This window comes from Xyrauchen texanus, chromosome 45 (genome assembly GCF_025860055.1).
Source record: "Xyrauchen texanus isolate HMW12.3.18 chromosome 45, RBS_HiC_50CHRs, whole genome shotgun sequence".
In the NCBI taxonomy this organism is placed as follows: Eukaryota; Metazoa; Chordata; class Actinopteri; order Cypriniformes; family Catostomidae; genus Xyrauchen; species Xyrauchen texanus.
This window is the reverse complement of record NC_068320.1, coordinates 23,348,779-23,374,399: the sequence shown is the minus strand read 5'-3', so window position 1 is coordinate 23,374,399 and position 25,621 is coordinate 23,348,779. Positions and strand designations below refer to the sequence as shown.

Genomic DNA, 25,621 nt, shown 5'->3' with positions numbered 1-25,621 from the left:
CAGCACGGGGCCCTCTAATCTGTAATTAGTCTTTTTTCATTTACTGCCGCTTTTCTTTTGCAACAAGGAACATATTTGCATTACAATGCTCAGAGCAGGCCTCCATGAAGACAGATGGCCGCTATAGAAAAAGGCAGGGTTTGAAACCCATGTGTGTGGTCATGTGGAACTCCCACCTTGTGCTATCATAAAGTAAATGTAAATTATGTGAAAATCATTTAAATGATGAAAGTGTCCAATACTGAAAATCACAAAGAATATGTAGCAGTTGCGTCACAGATAAATAAAACCACAGCCACAGGTTTCCTGAGGACAGTGACCAATATTGAATTACTGATAAATGGACACAATTAACCTACAATTTTGAAAACATCACATAAGTGCATTCAAAAACAATAACTGACAAAAACATACTAAACCTTTTGTGTTATGTTAATCTTTGAAGTACCTTCCCTAACAAAAATCTATTTTGGCAAACTAGTCGCAAACTTACCACAAATTTGCCACTCATTATTTTCACATGTAAATAAGCTTGTGATTCGCTGCAAATGTTTGCCACAAGTATGCAGCTCTTCACCAGTAGTGGTGAACATGCAGAAAACGTTTGGCAACAATGGACAATTTGTGGCAAGTTTGCTGCAAAAATCATTTGCATGTGAAAATATTCAGTGGCGAATTTACAGCAAGTTTGTGGCAAATTTGCCATGAACTACTAACATGCTAATTGAATATATACATTAGCATGCTAATACAACTGAATATGCTAATTGTACACAGGCCTAATATCTAATTCAGTACCATGATGATATATTACCATGGCATTACCACTGAACATTATAATATGCTAATTGTAAATGCTAATTCAGTATCATGATGATATATTTCCATGGTATTACTATTGCACATGATAATGTGCTAATTATCCATGTTAACATGCTAATTGGATATATACATTACCCTGCCAATACCACTGAATATGCTAATATGCTAATTGTGTACCATGATGATATACACCATTGTAGGCTACATGATAATATGCTAATTGTTCATGCTAATAGCCTATGCTAAATTAATAACATAATGATATTACCATGTAAATACCACTGTACATGCTAACTGTATATGCTAATTTGGTACCATGATGATACATACTACCATGTACATACCATTGTACATGCTAATATGCTAATTCAGTACAACAAGGATATATATTACCATGGTACTACCATCCCTGTACCATGGTGCCACCACAGTAGCTACTTTTTTTTTTAAAGATATATATGATATATACTGCCTCTAAAGTTTAATCGAGATTAAACTTCTTAAGCCTCAAAGCGCAAAGCACACATAAACAAAAAACAAACAAAAAAATAGGATCTATACCACAAGGAACGAGGATCTAGAGGAGATGATAGGCATTACATCAATGAAAGTGAATGATGACAGAGGCTAACATTCTACCTAACATCTCCATTTGTGTTCCATGGAAGAAACAATATGCATTTGGAACAACATGAGGGTAAGTAAATGATGACGGAAGTTTCATTTTGGGTGAACGCACCTCCTCTCTGGCTTTCCTCTCGGCCTCCTCCTGTTTCCTCAGTTGTTCCTCCTCTTCCAGCACCTTCCTCCTCTCCTCCCTCTTCTTCCTCAACTCCTCTAGCTCTGCCTCTGCCTCCTGCTGCTTCTGCCTCATCCTCTCAAACTCCTCACTCTCCATCTCATCCCTTCGTCTCTTCAGCTCTTCCAGCTTTCTCTCTGCTTCCAAGCGGGCATCTTCACCATCTGCGTCATCTGCCTCTGGTGCCTCAGTAGTATGCAGGCTGCCTCGACTGTGACACACAAAAATATAAACTTAAAAGGTGCATCACACATCAACACCTTTACATGTCCATGTTATTTACGTGTAAAGAAAGCCCAACCTATTCACACAGAAACGTGGTGAATCAGCACACTCCTGTCTAAGGTAACAGAGTCTCCGGTTACACCCGAGAACAGCCCTTTGGATACGGCAGATCAGGTGTCTAGTGTGAAATACTTCCTCAGATAAAGCTCTGGGCTGTTCAGGATGTGAATATAAGTCACATGTACTCTCAGTCAAAATTTTGGACACACATACTAATTTCTTTAATATCCTTTTTAATTTACCACAATCCATTGGTAGGTCAATTTCCCCCCAAAAGTGTAAACACTGTGACTCTGCTGGGCTTTAAATATTGGGTCAAATTTTGACCAGCTGGGCACAGCAATATTCAGTATATTTAGATGTACTTTAAAAGTCAGATTTCAGACTTAAACAATAATTTGTCTTTTTAAAATGTAATTTAAATGCTTTAGTCAAACTGAAATCGTACCAAATTGTCTTTTACTAAATCCGACAAACAGATACAGATAATGCAGCTGTAGCTTGGCTTCGTCCAGCAACTATAAATGTTAATGCCACAACAATTGGCCTCGGCCCGATACAACAAAGTTTGATTTCAATCTGATTAAAACAATAACTTTTTAAAATATAATTGAAATTGGAGTGGTGGTGGTGTAGTGGTCTAAACCACATAACTGGTAATCAGAAGGTTGCTGGTTCGATCCCCACAGCCACCACCATTGTGTCCTTGAGCAAGGCACTTAACTCCAGGTTGCTCCGGGGGGATTGTCCCTGTAATAAGGGCTCTGTAAGTCGCTTTGGATAAAAGCATCTGCCAAATGCATAACTGTAAATGTAAATAAATGCTTTAGTCAATGGTGTTTGGCACTGGATTATCCATTTGTTCGACCAATGACAGATGAGGGGAGTGTTCTGAAAACCTGTTTGAACACAATCATTATTTTTACAATTTCGTTGCAGAAGTCACACACTTCACTTTAGAAGTTTCAGTTTTGTAAAGAAATTCATATTCATACACAAAAATAATTTCAAGCATTCAAGCATAAGCCTTCTGCCAAGGTTTCTGAGTTCATGAGAAACACCATTTCAGGCCAAAGTTTTGACTGGTAGAAGGCTATTTAAATTCACCCACATTTTCTCAAACATGCTCAAAGCAGACAAACACAGACATGTGGAATGTGATTGTGTCTCTACATACATTCCAACCTGCTATCTGTATATACACAGATGAAGGACAAGTCAATACCACTTGTATGTGCTTTTAACAACTCCCTGGACATTCATGCCATGATTTAAATATCCACAGGCCCCCAGATTCGAAATTGTGGAAACTTTTCTTTTTTTAAAGCCAAGTCTGGACCATCTTTACAAAATTATTAGTTGTTTACATCAGCACTAACCTGTAATTCCTCTCGGCTTTCTTGTGTTTGGGAGGGCTGTCATCACACAATCCTCCGTTTGGCTGTTTATTCTTCCTCATCACATCTTCATCTTCAATCTGCACACAAAACCAGATCAAAGTCATGTGTGCATGTGATATGCATGTGTGTGTGTGTGTGTGAGAGACTGTGCATGCTGGAAGGGTTTTAGAAGAACAGAATGATCAGTCGGGATACATGATAAAAATAAAAGGTGTGAGGAGTATACACACAAATATACACACACACACATTCAGGCTTGTAAACTCCCCATAGTCATGCAGCAAGCAGAGAACACACCGTGTGTAACCACTGATCATTGAATAGATTGATCAGATTTTAAATCGCTGCATTTGTCTACTGTGAAACTTTCTGGGCCATTCTCAGGAAGTTTTATTATAATTAAAATAACTAAATTATACTTAATATAATTAAAAAATAATATGACATTTCTCTTACAAAACATGTTCTGTGACAACCCTGTTACATTCCAAATGTGTTTGAGGGCTGAATTGTACAAAAATGTCTAATAAAGTTCTTTAGCAGCAAATTTCATTATTATTTATATTCAATATTTTTTCTGGAAAAAAAAATACCTTTCAAAAAGTTATCGTTCTAAATCACTCATGATTTTTATATTGAACTAACAAGGCTAGTGTAAGTGTGCACAGGTTTGGACAATGTGGTAAAATATATTAATTATAAATATATATATATATATATGATATTATGACATCAATATCTTAAACATAATGTCAGAATGAGCAAAACAGTATTTTTAAATGTAAATATTACAGCATAAATGGGTTGGACAAAAGTTCAGGGACAAGGAACTGTGAAAGATACAGAAGTGTGATACTGTAATAGTAATAAAAACAAAATGTAGGTAGAATTTTTATTCTTTACAACCCATAAACCATTTAAAAATGAAATTGCTTAATTTGAAAATATATATTTTAAATGACATAATACACAGAGTCAAGTTCAGTATCCTGTTAACTATATCAGTATAGTATATTAAGGGGATACACATAGCAGAATGGCACCATTCCCTGAGAATAACCCTTTTGCACTCATACTGATACTTGCAGATTGTGGACGCTGTAAAAGCTGGTGCAATCACGACAATCTGTGTTCAAACCAGTGCCGGGATTATTTAAGATTTTGGGGAAATTTTGTTTTCAAAGTTGCAAGGAAAACAGCAGTACTTAATTCAAGTGAACTCGTGAAATTTGTTTTGTACCTGATACCTTTAAAAATGATTATTTTTCACCCAAAATCCAAACCATCCGTACAATACAATTCCAGACTCTTACCAAAGCCTCATCAATTTCTGAAAACTTCATCAATGCCATCAATTTCTCTGCCTCCTTTTTCTCACAGTTTTCTGCCTCCCTCATTTCATCCAATCCACTCTCGGCCAATTCTTCCGCTTCCGTCTCTGATACAACTGAAAAACCATCTACGTCTTCATTTAAAATCACCTCATTTACATCAGGAGAAGGCACACGGTCCTGCTCAATATTGTCCTATGAATGGAACTGCAGTCATATGCTTTGTTGTGTCAAATAAGAAAAAAACAGATAGCTATATAAAAAACACATGACACCATACCTCGTCTTGTATTTTAGAAATTTCCTTGACGGACACCTACAAGTGAACAAAGTTGAATGACATAAACGCAAACCTTCAACACTATATATTCAAAGTTTTAAAGGACTAATTTACTTAATAAAAAAATCCTGTCAACTTTTACTCACACTCATGTTGTTACAAACCCGTATTACTTTCTCGAAAAGGTAAATTTTTGAAAAATATCCTGTGAAAGAGAAAATAGCACCAAAAAAGTATGACAAAAGTAGTTTATATATTGTGCAATATTGTGATTGTGCAACATATACCTAGTCTTCTGAAGTCAGGCAATAGCTTTGTGCAAAAATAAAGACTGAAAATTAAGTTGTTGTTCACTGATAATCTTGCTCTCTGCCGAAGCTCTAAAAATGGACTACAAAAGACGTAAGGACATCAAATATGTTGAGCTGATGCCATGTTTGATACCAATCACCATTTGTTCTTGCTTTACTGACATCATTGCTGCCATATTTGATTTGAGAGGTACAGCGGAGAAGATTTTCAGTGAACAACAACTTAAATTTCATTCCGTTCATCACACAAAGCTATCATATGGCTTCAGAAGGAGTGTAAAAGTCATATAAACCATCTTTATGGTACTTTTATGGTACTTTTATGGTTCTTTTTGTTATTTTGAAGCTTGACAGACCCAGTTTTCATTCATTGTAGGGAAAGAAAGTCAAACCGGGACATAAGGGTGAGTAAATAATGCCAGATTGTTCACATTTGGCTGAACTATCCCTTTAATAAACCCACCTGTTCTCTCCAGTAAGACCTCCGTGGCATTTCCTCTACCACCTCCTCCTCCTCTCTCTCTTCCCTCTGAAGGGCCTCTTCCTCCTCCTCTTCAACCTGTTTCACCTCCTCTTTCTCCTCCTCCTTGCTGTTGTGCTCCTCCTCCTCCCTGTAGCTCCTACCACGCAGCAGGGCGATGCTGGTGTCCTCCAGGCTGTGGTGGGAGGTGTGGCTGGTCTCCTCCTCTCTCTGTCTATCCAGCGCCTCCTTCATTCTCCTCTGTCGGCGTTCCTCTCTCTTCGCCAGACGCTCCAAGAGGGCTTGTTCTTCATCATCTTCCTCTCCAGCTTTGCTGGAGCAAACCACTGAGGAAGAGACACTCTCTGTCACGCTGAGAAAGAAGCAGCCAGAGAAGTGAAATAGATTAAACACATAATATACTGTACAACACCAAAAGGCCATTTTATAGTTCTGCATATATGACTAGTGATAGATCAATATGGGTTCTTCAGTGAATAGTTCTGATACAGATATCTAGAGACCAGGGTGGCTGATGGCCAATATAATGCCAACGGATCGTGATCTTAAAGATCGAAATTTTGATCTAAAGGCTAATACCTAAATGCTTGAAATTTTTCTTGCAGACATGTAGAAGTTTTGTCTGTGTATGAATTTCTGTACAAAAATATGTTTTTTGTTTTGGAAAAATGTACTTCTAAAATGTAGACATTTTTTAATAATAAAGAACATATAAGTGTGTCAAAATCAATTTCAGTCTAGGCTATATCAGCCTTATGTGTGCCCACAAAGGGTTGGTGCTGAAAATGATACTAAATGAGATTTAAATAATAAATGAGATTTATAATAAAAAAGGACCTAAACATTGATCTGTTTCTCATCCTTACCTATCATATCGCTTCTGAAGACATGGATTTAACCACTGAGTATTATGGATTACTTTTATGCTGCCTTTATGTGTTTTTTGGACCTTTCAATTTCTGGCTACCATTCACTTGCATTGTATGGACTACAGAGCTGAGATATTCTTCTAAAAATCTTTTTTTGCTTTCAGCTAAATAAAGTAAGCCATACAAATCTGAGATGGCATGTGGGTGAGTAAAAGATGAGAGAACTTACATTTTTTGGGCAAACTATCCCTTTAAAGCACTAAGCCTTTTCACCCCACTGTTGTATAAAGCCATCTTAAAATCACTTAATACAAATACTGAGACCAAATCTTTATGGTGTGGTCCACATACAAACAAATTTGGACTGCTAACCGGAGGCGGTCTGTCATCTCCTTTTGTGTTACACAAAAGTAGGAAAGGTATATAGGTTTGGACCAACATGACAGTGAGTAAATGATGATAGAATACATTTTTTGGTAAAATAACTTTTTAAAATATATGTTTTCCTTTTAATAGTGCTCTCTAACCAATGTGCACTACGATGTTGGGTGCCCAGCCCTGCTGCCATGTGCTTGCCACTGTAGGTTAATATAGTCTGACTGCACCGCTTGGAAAACGTTTATTCTACATCAGCACTACTGACAATAGATGGAGCTATGCCTGGTCACACATCGGGAACAATTCTGGTCTTGTTTGACCGTCTTCTGTGTCCATTCACAGCACAAAGCCTCAGTGTTTGAACATGTCAGCAGAGCACACCGCTTCCGCAATACTGACCTGCTACAGGTAGTTACGGATTAGCGCCGCCCACCAGTGGTGTGCGTTACAGACAGAGAGGAAGATGTAACAAGACTCCTACAGAGGTGTAGATACTGGTGTTGTGAGTGTATATATCAGTGAGTGTGTGTGTGTGTGAGAGAGAGATAAAGTACATAATTTTGTGTATTATTAACGGTTTAAGAGTGTTCTAAAAATTCAGAGGCTCCAGATTACATCTGCATTTATTGAGTCTCATAAACACACACGTTTGATTTTCTATCATGGAGCAGACTTTCCATTTACTTCTATCCCCTACCCCTAAACACAAACCTCACATGAATCTTTCTGATTCTATTCTGGCTGATTGCTAGGGTGTTTTGGTTGGTTTCTAGGCATTGATATGTTATTCTAGCTAGTTGTTAGCATTTTGCTAGCTAGCTAGCAGCATTATCTCAATGTAAATCATTGGGATTTGGCCACTTTACATGTCCCCTACAGAAAAACTTCAAAACAGTCTAGGTCTGTTTACAAATGATTATTTTGGTCTTGGTTTAGGGGTCTTGGAAAAGCCATATAGTATAACTGTATTAGTTGTTATGATCATTTCAAACGTGTGTTTGTGTACCTGTGGCTGTTGTTGAGCTCTGTGCTGTCAGTTTGGTAAGGTGGTTCCTCGTTGTCCTTACTGCGCATTGTTTCCTGTCGTGCTCGTCGCCGGCGCTCACGAGCCACCTCTTCCTCATCCTCCTCGCTCCGACGATATGCCATCCTACACACAAAGAGACAGCGAGTAAGAGTTAGAGCTCATGTCACCTTGGCAGGCAGGGCAGTTTTTCATATTTATGACTGCTACTGCTGTGGCTGGAGACGAACGTTCACTGGCTGTCAGTGGTGTGTTTGTGTATTGGCAGCTGATGAGAGGTTCCTGACAGCAGTGTGGCATTCAGCCCACACGACACCCAGGGCACTTTGTGTAACCTAAACAAAAGTTTTCATATCTATCAGACAGGATTTTTGCATCTCTCTCTCGCATCTCCTGGTGAAGGGTTTCTTGTATTCAAGACACAGTCACTCTTATTGTATTTCTCCCGTTTCTTTTTTTGTGTGCAATATAACAACAATACAACTTCTTACATTACTACAGTAGGATTTATTTGAAACTATCAGCTACCCCCTTAATTTCTATATATATATATATATATATATATATATACACACACACACACACACTGGCAGCCAAAAGTTTGGAATAATGTACAGATTTTGTTCTTATGGAAAGAAATTGGTACTTTTATTCACCAAAGTGGCATTCAACTGATCACAATGTATAGTCAGGACATTAATAATGTGAAAAATTACTATTACAATTTGAATTGTTTTTTCAGAACTTCTTAAACTACTATAAACTAGTTCTCATCAGAAAATCCTCCACATGCAGCAATGACAGTTTTGCAGATCCTTCACATGCTGTCCAGATACTCAGGTGACATTTCTCCCTACACTTCCTGTAGCACTTGCCATAGATGTGTCTGTCTTGTTGGGCACTTCTCACACACCTTACAGTCTAGCTGATCCCACAAAAGCTCAATGGGGTTAAGATCCATAACACTCTTTTCCAAACACTCTTTTTTCAAATAGTGATGGTGCTGTTTTTTACATCAGTAATGCCCTGACTATACTTTGTGATCAGTTGAATGCCACTTTAGTGAATTAAAGTAACAATTTCCTTCCAAAACAGCAAAATCTGTACATTATTCCAAACTTCTGGCGCCAGTGTGTGTGTGTATATATATATATATATATATATATATATATATATATATATATATATATATATATATTTTTATATATTGACAACATTAAAACCACCAGCCTAATATTGTGTAGATCCCCCTCGTGCCACTAAAACAGCACCAGCCCGCATCTCAGAATGCACTACAATTGTACAGAATGGTTTGAGTTACTGTAGACTTTGTCAGTTCAAACCAGTCTGGCCATTCTTTGTTGACCTCCCTCATCAACAAGGCGTTTCCATCCACAGAACTGCTACTCACTGGATGTTTATTGTTTTTGGCGCAAATCTGAGTAAATTCTAGAGGCTGTTGTGTGTACACAATATTAGGCAGATGGTTTTAATGTGGCTGATCGGTGTATGTGTGTGTGTGTGTATATATATAGACCTGTATGTCTCGAAAGACAATTCTTTTGCACCTTACGAGGTCAACTGTAGGTTTTGCAGCGCCTAGAATGACTGAGTAGGCCAAACCTTGAGTGATAATCCTTGCCACAGCAATTGCAAGTGAATGCGGTAGCAGCTCCAGAGGTATTTGCTGCTTTTTCTTTGCGTCACAGCACCAAAAAAAAAAAAAGACCAAAAAAAAGAAAGAAAACAAAGCAAAGATAGAGTAGAGTATAATAAGAATTACAAAATATAGTAAAAGTCATTAAGAGAAACAAAGCAATAAACATTCCTCAGTATGTGCTGGGAACAGGAATGTATTAAGAACTGAATGCTGTGCTCTGCTAACGCCCATAGAAAACCTTGGGGAGCGTGATATCATATGGAGAGTTGGATTAATGCTGATTCTGTGTCTTTCTCTCCCTCCGTCTTTATGTTAATTCCAAATCACACCGGCTAACTCAAGTCTGTTTTTGAGTTATCATTAAAGGAAAATTTAAAGTTTAAATGTGCATAAGTGCAACTGACTTTTAAAGCTACTACCTAGGGGAAGATAATTTGTGAACAACGACTTCAATTTGGTTCTCTGCATTTTCTTTTTTTTTTTATCAGGAAAGGCATTTTAAAGTTTTCGAGGGCATTGCTGGGAATGTTTTTGACACCTGTAGTGATTCAAGACTCAAACAAACACATAAGCCAAACATGTTTTCCATATGGACCACATCTTTCAGCAAAGTGTAGCATTAATTGTTTTATAGCATGTGTGGTGAGAGCTACGCTGTGAGCACCATGTTTTATTGAATTCATAAACTCTATAGAGGAAGCAACGGTTACAGTGTGGGAAATTACTTTAATATGCAGTTAATGTTGCGGTTAATTTTATCTTGCAAAGGGCAACATACACAAGCAGTGAAACGTTTTGACACACCTACTTGTTCTTTATTACTTAGATTCAAAAGTTCATACAAATTCAGACAAACTTTTTTTGACAACTGAATACATGGTGGATTTGGCATATCCAGGCAGTGGCCATATCCGGATAGGAACAACTAACATATCCAGGCGTTCACAAGTATTTTCTTTGGGCCCAAACATCTCAGAAATGTCTATGAAAACATTGTGCATAGGGGCAAAGGCTCTAGAGAGCAGTCTTAAACACCACACAAGGGTTGGGAGAGAGAATGAGAACAGATGGAGAGAGAAACAGAGAGAGAGAGAGAGAGAGAGATTGTGCCAAATAACTGTTCTATTCCCACGCTCTGCCCTCGCTCTTCCTCCTTCTCAAAGCAAACTGACCTCACACTCATCTCCAGCTCCACTGATCTGTCCATTCCTAATTTGACCACAGTAGCGGCTCACCTGGTCTCATTTCCGCCCCATAACCTTGCAGCTTTGAGTTACAGCATACCTGTAACATCCCTCAAGCGGGCCTTTCTTTAACCAGGCAGGCAGAGAGAGAAGAAGAGAGAGCGAGAGTTTGAAATGGGCCATTCGCTGAGGATGGGTGTTATTTCCTGCACTCTTCCTGGCCTCTCATGGGAACAGGACAGATGTGAGGTACCAAGATGGCCGCAACTCCACAGAGAAAAGCAAACTTGCAGCTAAAACAGCTTGTGACTTTCTTCTGCACTTTTGTGCTAAATGTAAACTGTTAAGACGTTAAAGGATTGGTTCACTCAACCAAACCGGCATGACTTTCTTTATTCCATAGCACACAAAAGGAGACATTTTTCCGAATTGTACTAGTCACTCTTTTTCATGCATTAACAATGAACAGGGACTTGGCCATTGTCCATTTGGAAGACCCATTTGTGACCAAGCTTTAACTTACTGGCTGATGTCTTGAGATGTTGCTTCAATATATCCACATAATTTTCCTTCCTCATGATGCCATCTATTTTGTAAAGTGCACCAGTCCCTTCTGCAGCAAAGCACCCCCACATGATGCTGCCACCCCTATACTTCATGGTTGGGTGGAGTTCTTCGGCTTGCAAGCCTCACCCTTTTTCCTTCTAACATAAAGATCGTCATTATGGCCAAATATTTACATTTTTGTTTCACCATACCAGATGACATTTCTCCAAATTGTAAGATCTTTGTCCCCATGTGCACTTGCAAACTGTAGTCTGGCTTTTTTTTATGGTGGTTTTGGAGCAGTGGTGTCTTCCTGGCTGAGCAGCTTTTCAGGTTATGTTGATATAGGACACGTTTTACTGTGGATATAGATACTTGATCTTCTCAAGGTACTTTGCTGTTGTTCTGGGATAGATTTGAACTTGAGATTCATCTCTAGGAGACAAAATGAGTCTCCTTCCTGAGCTGTATCATGGCTGTGTGGTTCCATGATGTTTATACTTGTGTATAATTGTTTGTACAGATGTAGGTGGTACCTTCAGGCATTTGGAAATTGCTCCCAAGGATGAACCAGACTTATGGAGGTCCACAATTTTATTCTGAGGTCTTGGCTGATTTCTTTTGATTTTCCCATGATGTCAAGCAAAGTGGCACTGAGTTTGAAGGTAAGCCTTCACAGGTACACCTCCAATTCAGTACACCTCCCATCAGAAGCTAATTAGCTAATTGTCTAAAGGCTTGACATAATTTTTCAAATTTTAAGCTGCTTAAAGGCACAGTTAACTTAGTGTATGTAAACTTCTGAACCACTGAAATTGTGATACAGCCAGTTAAAAATGAAACAATCTGTCTGTAAACAATTGTTGGAAAAATTACTCTTGTCATGCACAGATTAGATGTCCTAAATGACAAAGCTATCGTCTGCTAATATGAAATCTGTGGAGTGATTAAAAAATGTGTTTTAGGGTGCCTGGGTAGCTCAGTGAGTACAGATGCTGACTACCACCCTTGGAGTCGCAAGTTTGAATCCAAGGCATGCTGAGAGACTCCAGCCAGGTTTCCTAAGCAACCAAATTGGCCCAGATGCTAGGGAAGGTAGAGTCACATGGGGTAACCTCCTCTTGGTCACTACAATGTGGTTCTTTCTCTCAGTGGACACGTGGTGAGTTGTGCGTGGATGTCGCGGAGAACAAGCCACATGATAAGACGTGTGGATTGGCGGTATCAGACACAGAGGGAACTGAGATTTGTCCTCCGCCACCTGGATTGAGGTGAGTCACTACGCCACCACGAGGACTTAGAGCGTATTGGGAATTGGGCATTCCAAATTGGGGAGAAAAAAAGTTAATGAATTCAACCTAAGTGAATATAAACTTCTGACTTCAACTGTATATATTGTTACAAGTTTGTTGTTTACATGCCTAATTTGTACATTTAGAAGTATTTACATTGATGTGTATAATAAGTGCTAAAACATTACTGTCTCTTTAAGAAGTTTTTTGGTCACATGGCTTCTTTACAGTATTCATGCCATGTGTGATTAGAATTAAAAATGTATTTAGTTGTTTTTGAAAAAAGAATTAGACATTATTAAAAGAGACATTATGCAATGACTAGTGTATTGTGTGGATTGCATATGCAAGTGACCCATCAGTGTCCAATCTCTGTGCTGGCACATACTGGCTCTGGAAAGGCCACTGCAGTCACACAGTAGTGTGTGAACATGGTACTTTAAAACTGCATGAGCTCTCTGACTGTTGAACAGTGGCAGTCATCTTAGAGGCGGCTCAGAATTTTACTGGATGCAAAGCAGATCTGATCTGAGTGTTTAGTCTAGTTTTTCACATGCTGTTTTCTAATCTATTTGCATGTTAGGGTTGGTATAGTCTCACATAGTCAGACTTTAGTGAAATTTATTCTGGATATGAACCACCCACTGACCAACAATCACAGTTCATGGTTGTAACTCATTAAAATAGTGCCATAGTAGTCTCCGCAAATGGTTTTACAGACAACAGCAAGGAAATGAGCAGAAATTGAGTGTAAACTTTGTGGTCATAATTGGGACAGTCATGGGACAGAACATAAAAAAAGCATTCACAACCAATTTTAGTTCTGTAATATTACATATTTTTGAGTAAAATGAGTCTTGATAGAGGTGGAGCATGTTATTCGATCTTGATGAAAGATTACAAAAGGCAAAACATTTTTTTTTTTTGGAATAACATACAGTGATGAACTGTGCATAATAAGACCAGGAACATATATAAAAGGAATGTTCTGGGTTCAATACAAGTTAAGCTCAATTAACAGCATTTGTGGCATAATGTTGATTACCACAAAAAATTATTTTGACTTGTTAGACGAACAATAGACAGAACATATGGTCTCTCTTTCCTTCAGCCATTTTCACCAGTTGAAATGTTGGCAGGTATTTCAGAGATCAGGACTGGTGCATGTCAAGCCATCATCGCCTGGTGTAAATGCAGCTGTGCTGGAATGCCAAGCTGCTCCTGCGTGTATGCACGTTATCAGACTCTCGCTGTTTTTTTACGGCAGCGCCGAGCCAACATCTGCCCGCCTGCTGTCGTCCTGCTCTAGCTAAGAAGCGGAGCTCCTCAAATCCCTGCCAGTAAACAGTTCTAACGTACAGCTATTTGGCAGGGCGACAGCGCTTATCATATATATGCAAAAAGGGTCCGACTTTCGTGTCCGCTGTGCACTGTGATGATGGCCGAATGGATGGGGCAATGAGATGACACATGGTTTTGACTAGTTCAATTACAGGCAAGGAGTAAATATTGATTGTTACAGCATCTTTGCATAATGGAAGCAATTTAATAGTGCAATTTAATCTTTTATCACTAACGCAGGCCGACTCAGAGGAGCAGGCCAAATTGAAATGACTCCACGAGAACATAAACACAGGATCACAGAGTCGTGTCGCAGAGTTGAACGGGTTGCATTTATAATCTCTTGCTGCATATGTAACTTGCTGCCAAATGCAGTACTTGGCATGGGAACCACAATTCCACCCTTTGAGAGGTTTATAATATATGGCCAAAAAAAGCATTAGTTTTTATGCTGTGCTGTAAAATATAATGGGCCCTAATCTATACATCATCAGCTTCCAGCTTCCAGTCTGAGATTAGGTGAAATATATCCCATATATCTTGAATGATGAAAAAGCATTCCTGTTGACTGGAAACATGCTTTAAGGAAACAAGAATTGCCATAGCAGACAGGAAACTGACACTCGAAAGGAACACTGACTGCACTGCAAATAATCATTTTCTTAATCAGTATTTTTGCATTGTATTCCAGTAAAAATATCTAAATATCCTTTTAGAAAAAAACTAAATTAGCTTGAGAAGCAATGTTGTGCATGATAATAATACTTAATAAGGGAATACACTGATGAGCCAAAACATTATGCCCACTCACAGGCGAAGCGAATAACGTTGATCATCTCCTAACATGGCCACATGTCAAGGTCTGGTTAGATGAGATGGTAAGCAAACAATCAGTTCTTGTAGTCAATGTGTTGAATGCAGAAGAAATGGGCACGAGTAAAGACCTGAGTGACTTTGACAAGACCAAATTTTTATAGCCAGACGACTGGGTCAGAGCATATCTGAAATGGAAAGGATGCTTGTGGGCTGCTCCCAGTCAGGTGGTGAGTACTACTGACAGTTGTTCAAGGACGGACAAACCAAAAACTGGCGACAGGGTGTTGGGCGACCATGGCTCATCGATGCGCGAGGGCAACCAAGGCCATCCAGTCTGGTCCGAACCGACAGAATGTCTACTGTGGCACAAGTCACAGAAAATTGTAATGAGGGTTACGGGAGGAATGTGTCACAACACGCAGCGCATCACACCCTGCGTATGGTTCTGTGTAGCCGCAAACCTATCAGAGAGCCAATGATGACCCTTGTCCATCGTTGAAAGTGCCTTCAATGGGCATGAGAGCATCAAAACTGGACCTTAGAGCAGTGAAATTAGGTCATCTGGTCAGATGAATCCCATTGGACAGCTGTGTACATGTGCGCTGTTTACCTGGGGAATTGAAGGCATCTGCTGGGAAACCCTTGGTATGGACATCAGTTTGACATGTGCCACCTACCTAAACACTGTTGCAGACCAGGTACACCCCTTTATGGCAATGGAATTCTCTGATGGCAGTGGCCTCTTTCAGCAGGATAATGGGCCTTGCCACACTTCACACATTTACATTTACATTTATGCATTTGGCAGACGCTTTTATCCAAAGCGACTTACAGTGCACTTATTACAGGGACAATCCCCCCGGAGCAACCTGGAGTTAAGTGCCTTGCTCAAGGGCCCAACAGTGGCATCTTGGTGGTGCTGGGTCTTGAACCCCCAACCTTCTGGTCAGTAACCCTGAGCCTCAACCACTGAGCCACCACTGCTGTTCGGGAATGGTTTGAGGAACATGATAAAGTGTTCAAGGTGTTGCCCTGGCCTCCAAATTCCCCAAATCTCAATCCGATTGAGCATCTGTGGGATGTGCAGGACCAATTATTCACAGTGGCTCCACCTCGCAACTTCAGGGGTCTTGTAGAGTCCATGCCTCGGTGGATCGGCGCTGTTTTGGTGGTACGTGGTGGACCAACTGCATATTAGGCAGGCGGTCTTATGTTTTGGCTCATTAGTGTATATGTTTATTTGTCTTGCCCTTTAGTCAAATCTTTCTTGTTTTAAACATTAACCTCACTAAAGTTTGTTAGATGTATGCTTACAACAAGAAAAAAACTTAATTCAAGATATAGCCTACTCTGAAAACAATGCTTAATGTCTTATGCAATTTATGGTTCTCAATTAAATTGATCTTGTTTTAAGGATGTTTTTACTGGAAAAAAGACAAATATACTGATTTAGAAATTTATTTTTGTGTGTATACCAGCTATGGTCTAATATCTGTTATACAAATAATTGCTGTTGAAAGAATATCGATTTAGAAATGATTCATGCTCTGTTTGCAATGTTAATGAGTTCAATTTGCATGTTCATTAGCCATTATCCATAATTCATTTTGACAGGGGCATTATTCTCCATAAACAGCTGTTGTCCATGTTTGAAAAAAATACAAACTGCACAAAGGAGATTTAGTACTGAAGCAAAATGACTATTTCAGTCAGTTGCTCCAGTATTTGTGGGTTTGTCACATTTCCTTAAATGGTCAAAATGATCACATATGTGCCAATCCTTGGTTTTTTAACATTTGCTACATTAATACCAGTTTTCTGCACTTACTCCACCCATCACAGATAATACAAAACCAGCTGAAAGCTCACATTTCATGCTAAAACAACAGTATTAATATAACAATTGCCTTGTTTTAGTCCCTGGGTCAAACTGTACTTTTAAAACTACCAGCTGGAAAAACCCTTAAGATGTTCCTTTTCGCCCCCATAATGTTTTTCTGACAAACTGAGTGTTCAATATTTCTATAGAAACAAAAGGGTATGGAACACCCAAGAGGACAGTTTTATTGCTCATAGGATGCTCATTCACATTATGGATTTTTTATTTAAAGTATCAACTTGATGGCAAAATGTTATAAGTGAACAATCCTTTTAAGCAAAAGACTAAATTTGCACCCCATTTAATCTCACTACTCTCTGAGATAAATTACAGAGATCTCATCTGTGATTTTTCTTTTTCAAGGGGCTTAACTAAATGTACAAAAAAGCTCCTGAAGGTTGAAATACATAAAGCAGCTCATACCTAATGTGCATTTTTCAGTTTAAACATAAACTTACAGCTTGCCATGCAGAAACAAATGCACGGATCATAAAAGAATGAGTAACATGATCACAAGGTGTAACATAATTATCATCAATGGCTGTGGAAATGAATTTTGACAGCTGACATTTTACAGAACAAAATGTTTTTGAGAAAGCGAGAGCATTAATGACATTACCTCTCTGCTTCGAGACGCATCTCCTCCCGTTTCTGTCTCCTGAGCTCCCTGCGCCGTTCAAAATCGTCATCCATGCTTCGTCCTGAGAGTGAGGCCCTTGAAGAACAACATGTGTCTGCTTTAGTCTCATGCATGAATCTTACATAAACTCACAGAATATCCCGGCCTCACGGCATGATACATACTACTGAATATGGTTGTGTGCGTCTGGATTCCACAGCTGCTGTGTGTTTTTGGTAAACCTTTTCGCCAAAAAAAAAAAATACAAAATCACACATTCCCATATGTAAGACATTTACAGCCGATCTTTTTTCAGCCCGACTTCAAAGAGATCACAAGTTTGTTTTCATAATACCACTTAAAATGGAAATTGTGGGGGTGAGAAATGGAGAGAGGGAAGAATGGGGGAATAAAGAAAGAGAGAGACAGAACGGGTGAGGAAATGATGTTAGCACAGGATGTCCACTCAGTCAAGCAGAAAGACGCTCACTAAATATACTGCAGGGTGCATGGCGGAGAAACATGGCCCACCCAGGAGATATAGAGCTGCTGTCATTAATCTCTACACTCACATTCAGATGGGCCGTTTTGAGACCAGCGTACCTTAATCCTCCTGATGATAACCTCTGGAACAGTGTTGTTTTCAAAACATGGCAGAATTTTACTCTGTCCTGCTCTCATACAGTATGTCTAAGGCCACATGGACACTAATGCATTTTTTTGTTTCCCAACGCCATTGTTATGGAGCGTGTTTTCGAAACACGCCATGGTCCAATGTGGATGAGAGGCATAAACGTAGCAAAATCTATGCATTTTCAAACAAAATCATTTTAGTATGGACAAGGCCTAATAATCCAACTAGGGATGAGAATAGTCAGGAATTTCTTCATTTTGGTTCATGTGTAGTACTATTGTTCATTGTTAGTTCTTAATTATGTTACATCACTTTATTTTAACATTAAAATTGATTTCAAAATGCTGTAAAATGATTGTTCATTCTTAATTCATGTTAACTATTGTGCAATGTTACTGTATACACAGCATTAATGTGTTATTGATGCATTGAATAAACAGCAATCATACAATGCTTCCATGGACAGACTACCCAAGCAGTAAATATTGTCATACACTTTCTCAACTACTCTAAACTTTTCTTCACTAAATAGTAAAAAACTGGCCGCTTTGTTCTCTTCTGGCTCATCGCTATCATTATAGGGCCTAACTGAACTTGACCTTCTCATGGATCAAACATAGTGCATTTCTGACTATGGCGGTTGTTTCTTACAACACTTTTATTTAAAAGGATATTTAAAAGAGATACTTGAATTGATTTGTTTTATTTTTTTCATTATTCTTTATAATTTTGTATTTATTTATAACAAACATTTCATAAAACACCTCTACATGAAGTGAGGGTCTTTTTTTGCCTCAGTATGCACATTTTTTTCTGCGACCAATGATGATTGGATTTACCTGTCAGTCATCCACGCATGTCTGACTGACAGGTAAATTGCATGCTTTTGTTTCAGTTTGGTTGTTAATTTAAGCACAACTATTCAACTTTTTATATCAAGACTTTTCAAGTCCTAGAATCCACAACTTTAAACTTCTCTGAAATGTCCAGGTTTTCCACAAAATTGGGATCGCTGAAGAATGGAACCCATTCTAAATATGAACCGGTTATTGATTCCCAATGCAAGTATTCCAGTCTCTATCTTTCTCTGCAGTTGTAGCTACCAGAAAAGTCCCAAGCTGGCCTCTTCCTTTCCCATTTTTTCACCCTTCCTCTTTTCCTCCATTTTTCTCTCTCCCATTATGGTGCAAACTCTCGCTCACTGCCAGCGGTCTCGCCTCCTCCCTCTCCTCCTTTTCCTTTCTCTCATTCTCTCCCTTCCCGACTCCCAATTATTGGCTATTGCGTTCCCCTTTTTTTTTTTTTTTATAATTCCCTACCTCTCTTTTGTGCTCTCAGAATGGTTGCTGCTTAGTTGGAAGCAGTTTTGGGAAATCGTGCTTTAAAACACAAGCATCTTGCTTGTCTGTTGTTCTTTATGGTTGACCAGGTTGGGAAGCTACTATGAAATTGTAATGTAGCTTGTCTCATAATTTAAAGTAGTTCAACAAAAAGTCAATGTACAGCAAAACAGCACACAATACAGAAAAAACTGAGCACATATACAGTTGAAGTCAAAAGTTTACATACACCTTAGCCAAATATATTTAAACTCAGTTTTAAAAATTCCTGACATTTAATCATAGAAAACATTCCCTGTCTTAGGTCAGTTAGGATCACAACTTTTTTTTAAGAATGTGAAATGTCAGAATAATAGTAGAGAGAATAATTTATTTCAGGTTTTATTTCTTTCATCACATTCCCAGTGGGTCAGAAGTTTACATACACTTTGTTTGTATTTGATAGCATTGCCTTTAAATTGTTTAATTTGGGAAAAACCTTTTGGGTTGTCTTCCACAAGCTTCTCACAATAAGTTGCTGGAATTTTGTCCCATTCCTCCAGACAGAACTGGTGTAACTGAGTCAGGTTTGTTGGCCTCCATACTCGCACATTCTTTTTCAGTTCTGCCCACAAATTTTCTATTGGACTGAGGTCAGGACTTTGTGATGTCCACTCTAATACCTTGACTTTGTTATCCTTAAGCCATTTTGCCACAGCTTTGGAGGTATGCTTGGGGTCATTGTCCATTTGGAAGACCCATTTGCGATGAGCTTTAACTTTTTGGCTGATGTCTTGAGATGTTGCTTCAATATATTCACATAATTCTCCTTCCTCATGATGCCATCTATTTTGTGAAGTGCACCGGTCCCTCCTGAAGCAAAGCACCCCCACTACATGATGCTGCCACCCCCATGCTTCACGGTTAGGATGGTGTTCTTTGGCTTGCAAGCTTCACCCTTTCTCCTCCAAACATAATGATGGTCATTATGGTTTCATCAGACCAGAGGACATTTCTTTGGAGCAGTGGATTCTCTCTTTCTGAGCAGCCTTTCAGGTTAAGTTGATATAGGACTTTTTAACTGTGGATATAGATACTTTTTGCACCAAACTGTGTTCATGTCTAGGAGACAGAATGGGTCTCCTTCCTGAGCGTTATGATGACAAGGTGTTTATACTTGCGTACTATTGTTTGTACAGATACCTTCATGCATTTGTAAAGTGCTCCCAAGGATGAACCAGACTTTCTGAGGTATTGGTTGATTTCTTTTGTTTTTCCCATGATGTCAAGCAAAGAGGCACTGAATTTGTAGGTAGGCCTTAAAATACATCCACAGGTAATTCACCAATTGACTCAAATTATCTAATTAGCCTATCAGAAGCTAATAATAATAACATAATTTTCTGGAATTTTTCAAGTTGCTTAAACGCACAGTTAAACTTGTAACCCACTGGAATTGTGATATAGTCAATTAAAATTGAAACAATCTGTCTGTAAACAATTGTTAGAAAACATTACTCTTGTCATGCACAAAGTAGATGTCCTAAACGGCTTGCAAAAACTATAGTTTGCTAATATGAAATCTATGGAATGATTAAACAACTTGTTTTAATGACTTCAACCTAAGTGTATGTAAACTTCTGACTTCAACTGTAAACACAGAAAGCACCAACATGATATTCTGTCACAGAAAATACAGTATTTGACTCTAAAGTTAACTCATTACACAACACTACACATTATGCACAACAATAAACATCAAAACTGTTATAATTTTACGCAATGCAATATGACGTAAATATAGTGATTAAGTGTTTCGTCAAGCATCCACACTACACATTAAAAAAAGCAGCGTGTTGTTAGCGTACTCTGTTTTGATAACAGCTAAGCTAAGTTAGTGGCATTGCTACTTTTAGACGGGTTCTCCCTAACAGACAACAAATACACACACACTGTAAGAGGGCAAATAAAAGAGTGAGAAAGACAGAAATGGATGCAGAGTGTCTTTGAGTTCTGACACAGGAGAACAGGAAACAGTTCTCCCTCTACACACACACACACACACACACACACACACACACACACACACACACACAAATGGACTAAACAAAAACAACAGAGAGAGAGAGGGAAGGCAAGGAATGTGAAGGAGAAAGATAGGGAGAGATCAAGCTGATCTTTCTCATTAGGACGAGTCGCTGCGCCTGTATTCGCAAACCGCAGGAATTCGGTCTATCTTTAGTGAGATTTTGTGTTTGCAGGAGCATGGCTACTCTTCAGATTTGAGCCCTTGAGCAAATAACACTGATTCAGCTCAATAAAATGGTCACAACGGTGTACAATCAACTCAAATTCAATCAAGCTCTCCATTCACAGAGATCTATGCTGACATCCTGAAAACTTTATGATTGAAATTCACGTGTGAATGAGCAAGATTAACTAATTTATATTAGTTTGTTTTCATACATAGTGTATGCATACAATTGTGTATGTTTGGATAGACAACGAACCATATAATATCAATGTATCGACAGAAGGTTAAGTTTCCTTAGGTGAACTTGGTCTGTGCTTACCGAAATTCAAAACACTGCCCCCAGTGGCCAAAGCGGTTAGTGCTGTTGAACATATGGGCACTTGTGAGCTTAATTTTCAGTGTAAAATGTCCAAAGCCACTTGGGGCAGTGTACACATATCTACACAGTGTATCAAACAGTGCACTGCATATATTCAACATATGAAGTGTTTTATATATAAGGAGATGCTATTTGCACACCTGGGTGCAAACAGTCACTCCGTAATATATATATCACCTGATGACATTTTTCATGATCATTCAATAGATATGAAGCTGGAGCTATCCGCAAACTATCATATTTGATTTTTGCTGATAACATACAGTTACCAAAACAAAACTCATCCCCGATTAATCAGCAAACACAATATAATTGGTCAACTTATAAAATGCACAATATTTAAAAAGGTATATGTATCTTTTTATACAAATGTACAAAAACTTTAGTGTGCTCAAACCCCACTTTATATCTCTGACATTAACACTCAACATTAACGTCTTCCGAGAAAGCGAGATAGAGAAAATGTATAAATGGTTGTGTAGTGTCTCTTGCTATCGAAGACCACCCATGTACAACTACAGCTAACACACAAGCAACCGGATAATAGCTTCTAGGCTCTTACAATCACATTGTTGGACATTTTCCCTGCAGAATGTTTCATAACGGGGGTCTGGCTTCCTCTCCAGGCCCCCAACAAGCCGGGAGACGCCTCCCGTCAAGAGAGCATGCATTTTAATGGCAGTAATAACACATTTACCTGGTAAATTACTATGTTTCTCGTAAGTATGGTGCTTAACCCTTCATCAAAGCTCATCACGGCAATGACCCATGGGAATGCAGTCTCACAGCCTCCGTATGCGATGTTCTCCAGGTCGCAAATGTACACATAGATGTCTGTGCCAAACCACACAAACAATTCAGCGCTGGCTCCATTAGACTCCACAGGGAAAAGGGAGTAGCTATTCAATAAAACCAAAAAAGTTGGCAGAGTCGGAAAAGTGTCCTTAGTTTAGGTAGAATTAAAACCTTTTTTAAATAATAATAATAAATAGTATTTTAATTATTTTATTATAATAATAATAATAATAATAAAAAGTGATGTGTATAATTTTTGGGATATTACTTATCTTAATAAGCAAAGTAAAATAGTCATTTCTACGTTGCTTTCCCTGAAAAGTGCAAACTGTGGCTCTGTGGCACTTTCCTGACCAGCGCGACATAGCAGCATAGGTTTGACCAATGGCTGAGTTTGGGGAGGGACTACCCAGCCAATGGAATACAGGGGGCAGTATTTGGGAAACCTATTTGGAAGCAGTCATTATTTTTGCAATTCTGTTTGGTGGCTACATGAAACAATGCATTTCGCATTTGCAACATATTTATATTCTGTATGACGTGTTTCTGAGTGAAACAGTACATACAAAAAATGTAGGGCACTTAAATATTTCCATTGAGAATGGATTAGATCATGAAAAATGAAGCTAGGTGGTTTGGAGAAAGGGTTGGAAAGTACATATTGAAAATGTGTAGTTTCGAGGCTAACAAAAGTTATTACATTTAATAAAAGATTACATCTGATATATTATGCACAAAAAGATCAGGTATGCATTTAGAAAGTTACTATTTTTTTTTATTTTTAACAGAGTCAATTCCATATGCCCACTTTGCATTAAAAAAATATTACAAACTCATTAATGTCAACACTCTTAGCCTGATCAATTTGACATTAGCTTGTAGCTCTAGACGCTTGTCGTTTACTGAGATAAATGTTGAGGTAAGAGCGTTCTTTATAAGCAGAGCCAAAGCTGATGTGATCCACAAACCTGCTGCCAAAAGGATTAAAAATACAAAATGTTTGGATGTACAACCCACTGTCTTTTGGACCACAGCCGCTCTGGACAACTTGCACGAGAGACTAAATTTACTGCTCGGGAAGAAAGCGGAGGATTGCCAACATAAACCATCGCCCTTATTTGCATGTCTGTCAATATAGATCCATTAACATCGACTGGCTTTGCTATCAGAGTTTATGCTAACACACACTCTGTGGCCGCAGCAGGAGTCCGGCATAGGAGGATATATCAGACTGGTTTCTAAGTCCTTAGAGGAGCTACGCAGACATGTTACGTTAAAAAGCATTTTACTGTAATGTGATGTATATTTCACAGCGAAACAAAGTGGTATTAAGTACTGCATTAAATGGTCTTGTTCTTACAGGACAAAAAAGCAATGCAAATCTAACCATCAAAATGTCAACATTATGATGCACACTTATATTGGCTGCATTATTAGTTCAGTATACAATCATATTGTGAGATGTTTTTATCGTGCATCCAAAGTAAACAAACAAACGGGACAATTCCACAGATTAAGAACCATCAATAGAGGCTATGTTTACATTCATAGCAAAAAGAGGTAAAGGTGTGTAATTTCTACCCCCACAAAAAGCACCACCTGGAATTGAAAAATAACTTGATTTTTACATTTAGTGAAGAAAACATGGGCGCTAAACTTAAAATGACACACTTGAAAATTAGCTGTGAAAGTTAAAAATAATCAGAAAACATTTTAATATTGAAATGTTTTTCAAGTGTCTATGTACCACAGACTTTCCTTAAGTTTTTGTGAGCACAGGTGAACTGAAGCAACTACATTTTGGTATCCCAGAAATTTGCAGCTTCAGCTGCCTATCACAGCCTCACACACACACACACACACACACACACACACACACACACACACACACACACACACACACACACACACACACACACACAGTAGTGTTTCCATGTTTTATGGGGACTTTCCATAGACATAATTGTTATTATACTGTACAAACTTTATATTCTATCCCCTAAACCTAACCCTACCCCTAAACCTAACCCTCACAGAAAACTTTCTGCATTTTTACATTTTCAAAAAACATAATTTAGTATGATTTATAAGCTGTTTTCCTCATGGGGACCGACAAAATGTCCCCACAAGGTCAAAAATGTTGGGTTTTACTATCCTTATGGGGACATTTGGTCCCCACAAAGTGATACACATACACACACGCACACACACACACACACACACACACACACACACACACACACACACACATGTTGTGTTTCCATGTTTTATGGGGACTTTCCATAGACATAATGGTTTTTATACTGTACAAACTTTATATTCTATCCCCTAAACCTAACCCTACCCCTAAACCTAACCCTCACAGAAAACTTTCTGCATTTTTACATTTTCAAAAAACATAATTTAGTATGATTTATAAGCTGTTTTCCTCATGGGGACCGACAAAATGTCCCCACAAGGTCAAAAATTTCGGGTTTTACTATCCTTATGGGGACATTTGGTCCCCACAAAGTGATAAATACACGCTCACACACACACACACACACACATACACACACACACACACTGCACCTCATTAAAAGTTGCTGCAGGTATGCCAGTTATGTGAACCCTGACTTTCCATCTTTAAATCATTGACGGTCACTCAACACTCAAAATAATAAACAAAAAAGCTAATTCACATTAATTTATAGTTCATAGAGTCTTTGCAGCTGATTTTACTACATAATACAACATTGATTCTTATTAAAAAATACTCAACTTAAATAAAAATAAAATACTCAACTTAAGTTCTATCGAAAAACATATTTGGCATGCTACGCATTTTGATGCCAAGCACCCCCAAACATTGTGATCTCCTTGCAAGGGACCCCATTTCTAAAATATAAAGACAGCTATATATTTTCATGTATAAAGACCCATT

At 38.4% G+C, this 25,621-nt stretch overlaps 1 protein-coding gene across 4 annotated transcripts in view; it reads right to left on the bottom strand.

Annotated features, from left to right (window-relative positions):
* Window positions 1–25,621, bottom strand: part of LOC127637229 (non-muscle caldesmon-like) — a 71,856-nt gene that overhangs the window by 18,547 nt on the left and 27,688 nt on the right. For 2 of the 4 annotated variants that reach the window (XR_007969692.1, XM_052118184.1), the window contains exons 2-8: window positions 17,318–17,413; window positions 7,963–8,106; window positions 5,692–6,061; window positions 4,918–4,953; window positions 4,620–4,832; window positions 3,286–3,383; window positions 1,562–1,832 (exon numbers count right to left, since the gene is read on the bottom strand). Coding sequence is in view for 3 of the 4 variants with exons in the window: in XM_052118184.1 (XP_051974144.1) it covers window positions 1,562–1,832; window positions 3,286–3,383; window positions 4,620–4,832; window positions 4,918–4,953; window positions 5,692–6,061; window positions 7,963–8,106; window positions 17,318–17,391 (1,206 nt within the window). In the remaining variant the exon portion in view is untranslated. The remainder of the gene's footprint in view (window positions 1–1,561; window positions 1,833–3,285; window positions 3,384–4,619; window positions 4,833–4,917; window positions 4,954–5,691; window positions 6,062–7,962; window positions 8,107–17,317; window positions 17,414–25,621) is intronic. The other 2 variants (XM_052118185.1, XM_052118187.1) reach the window with 2 other exon arrangements.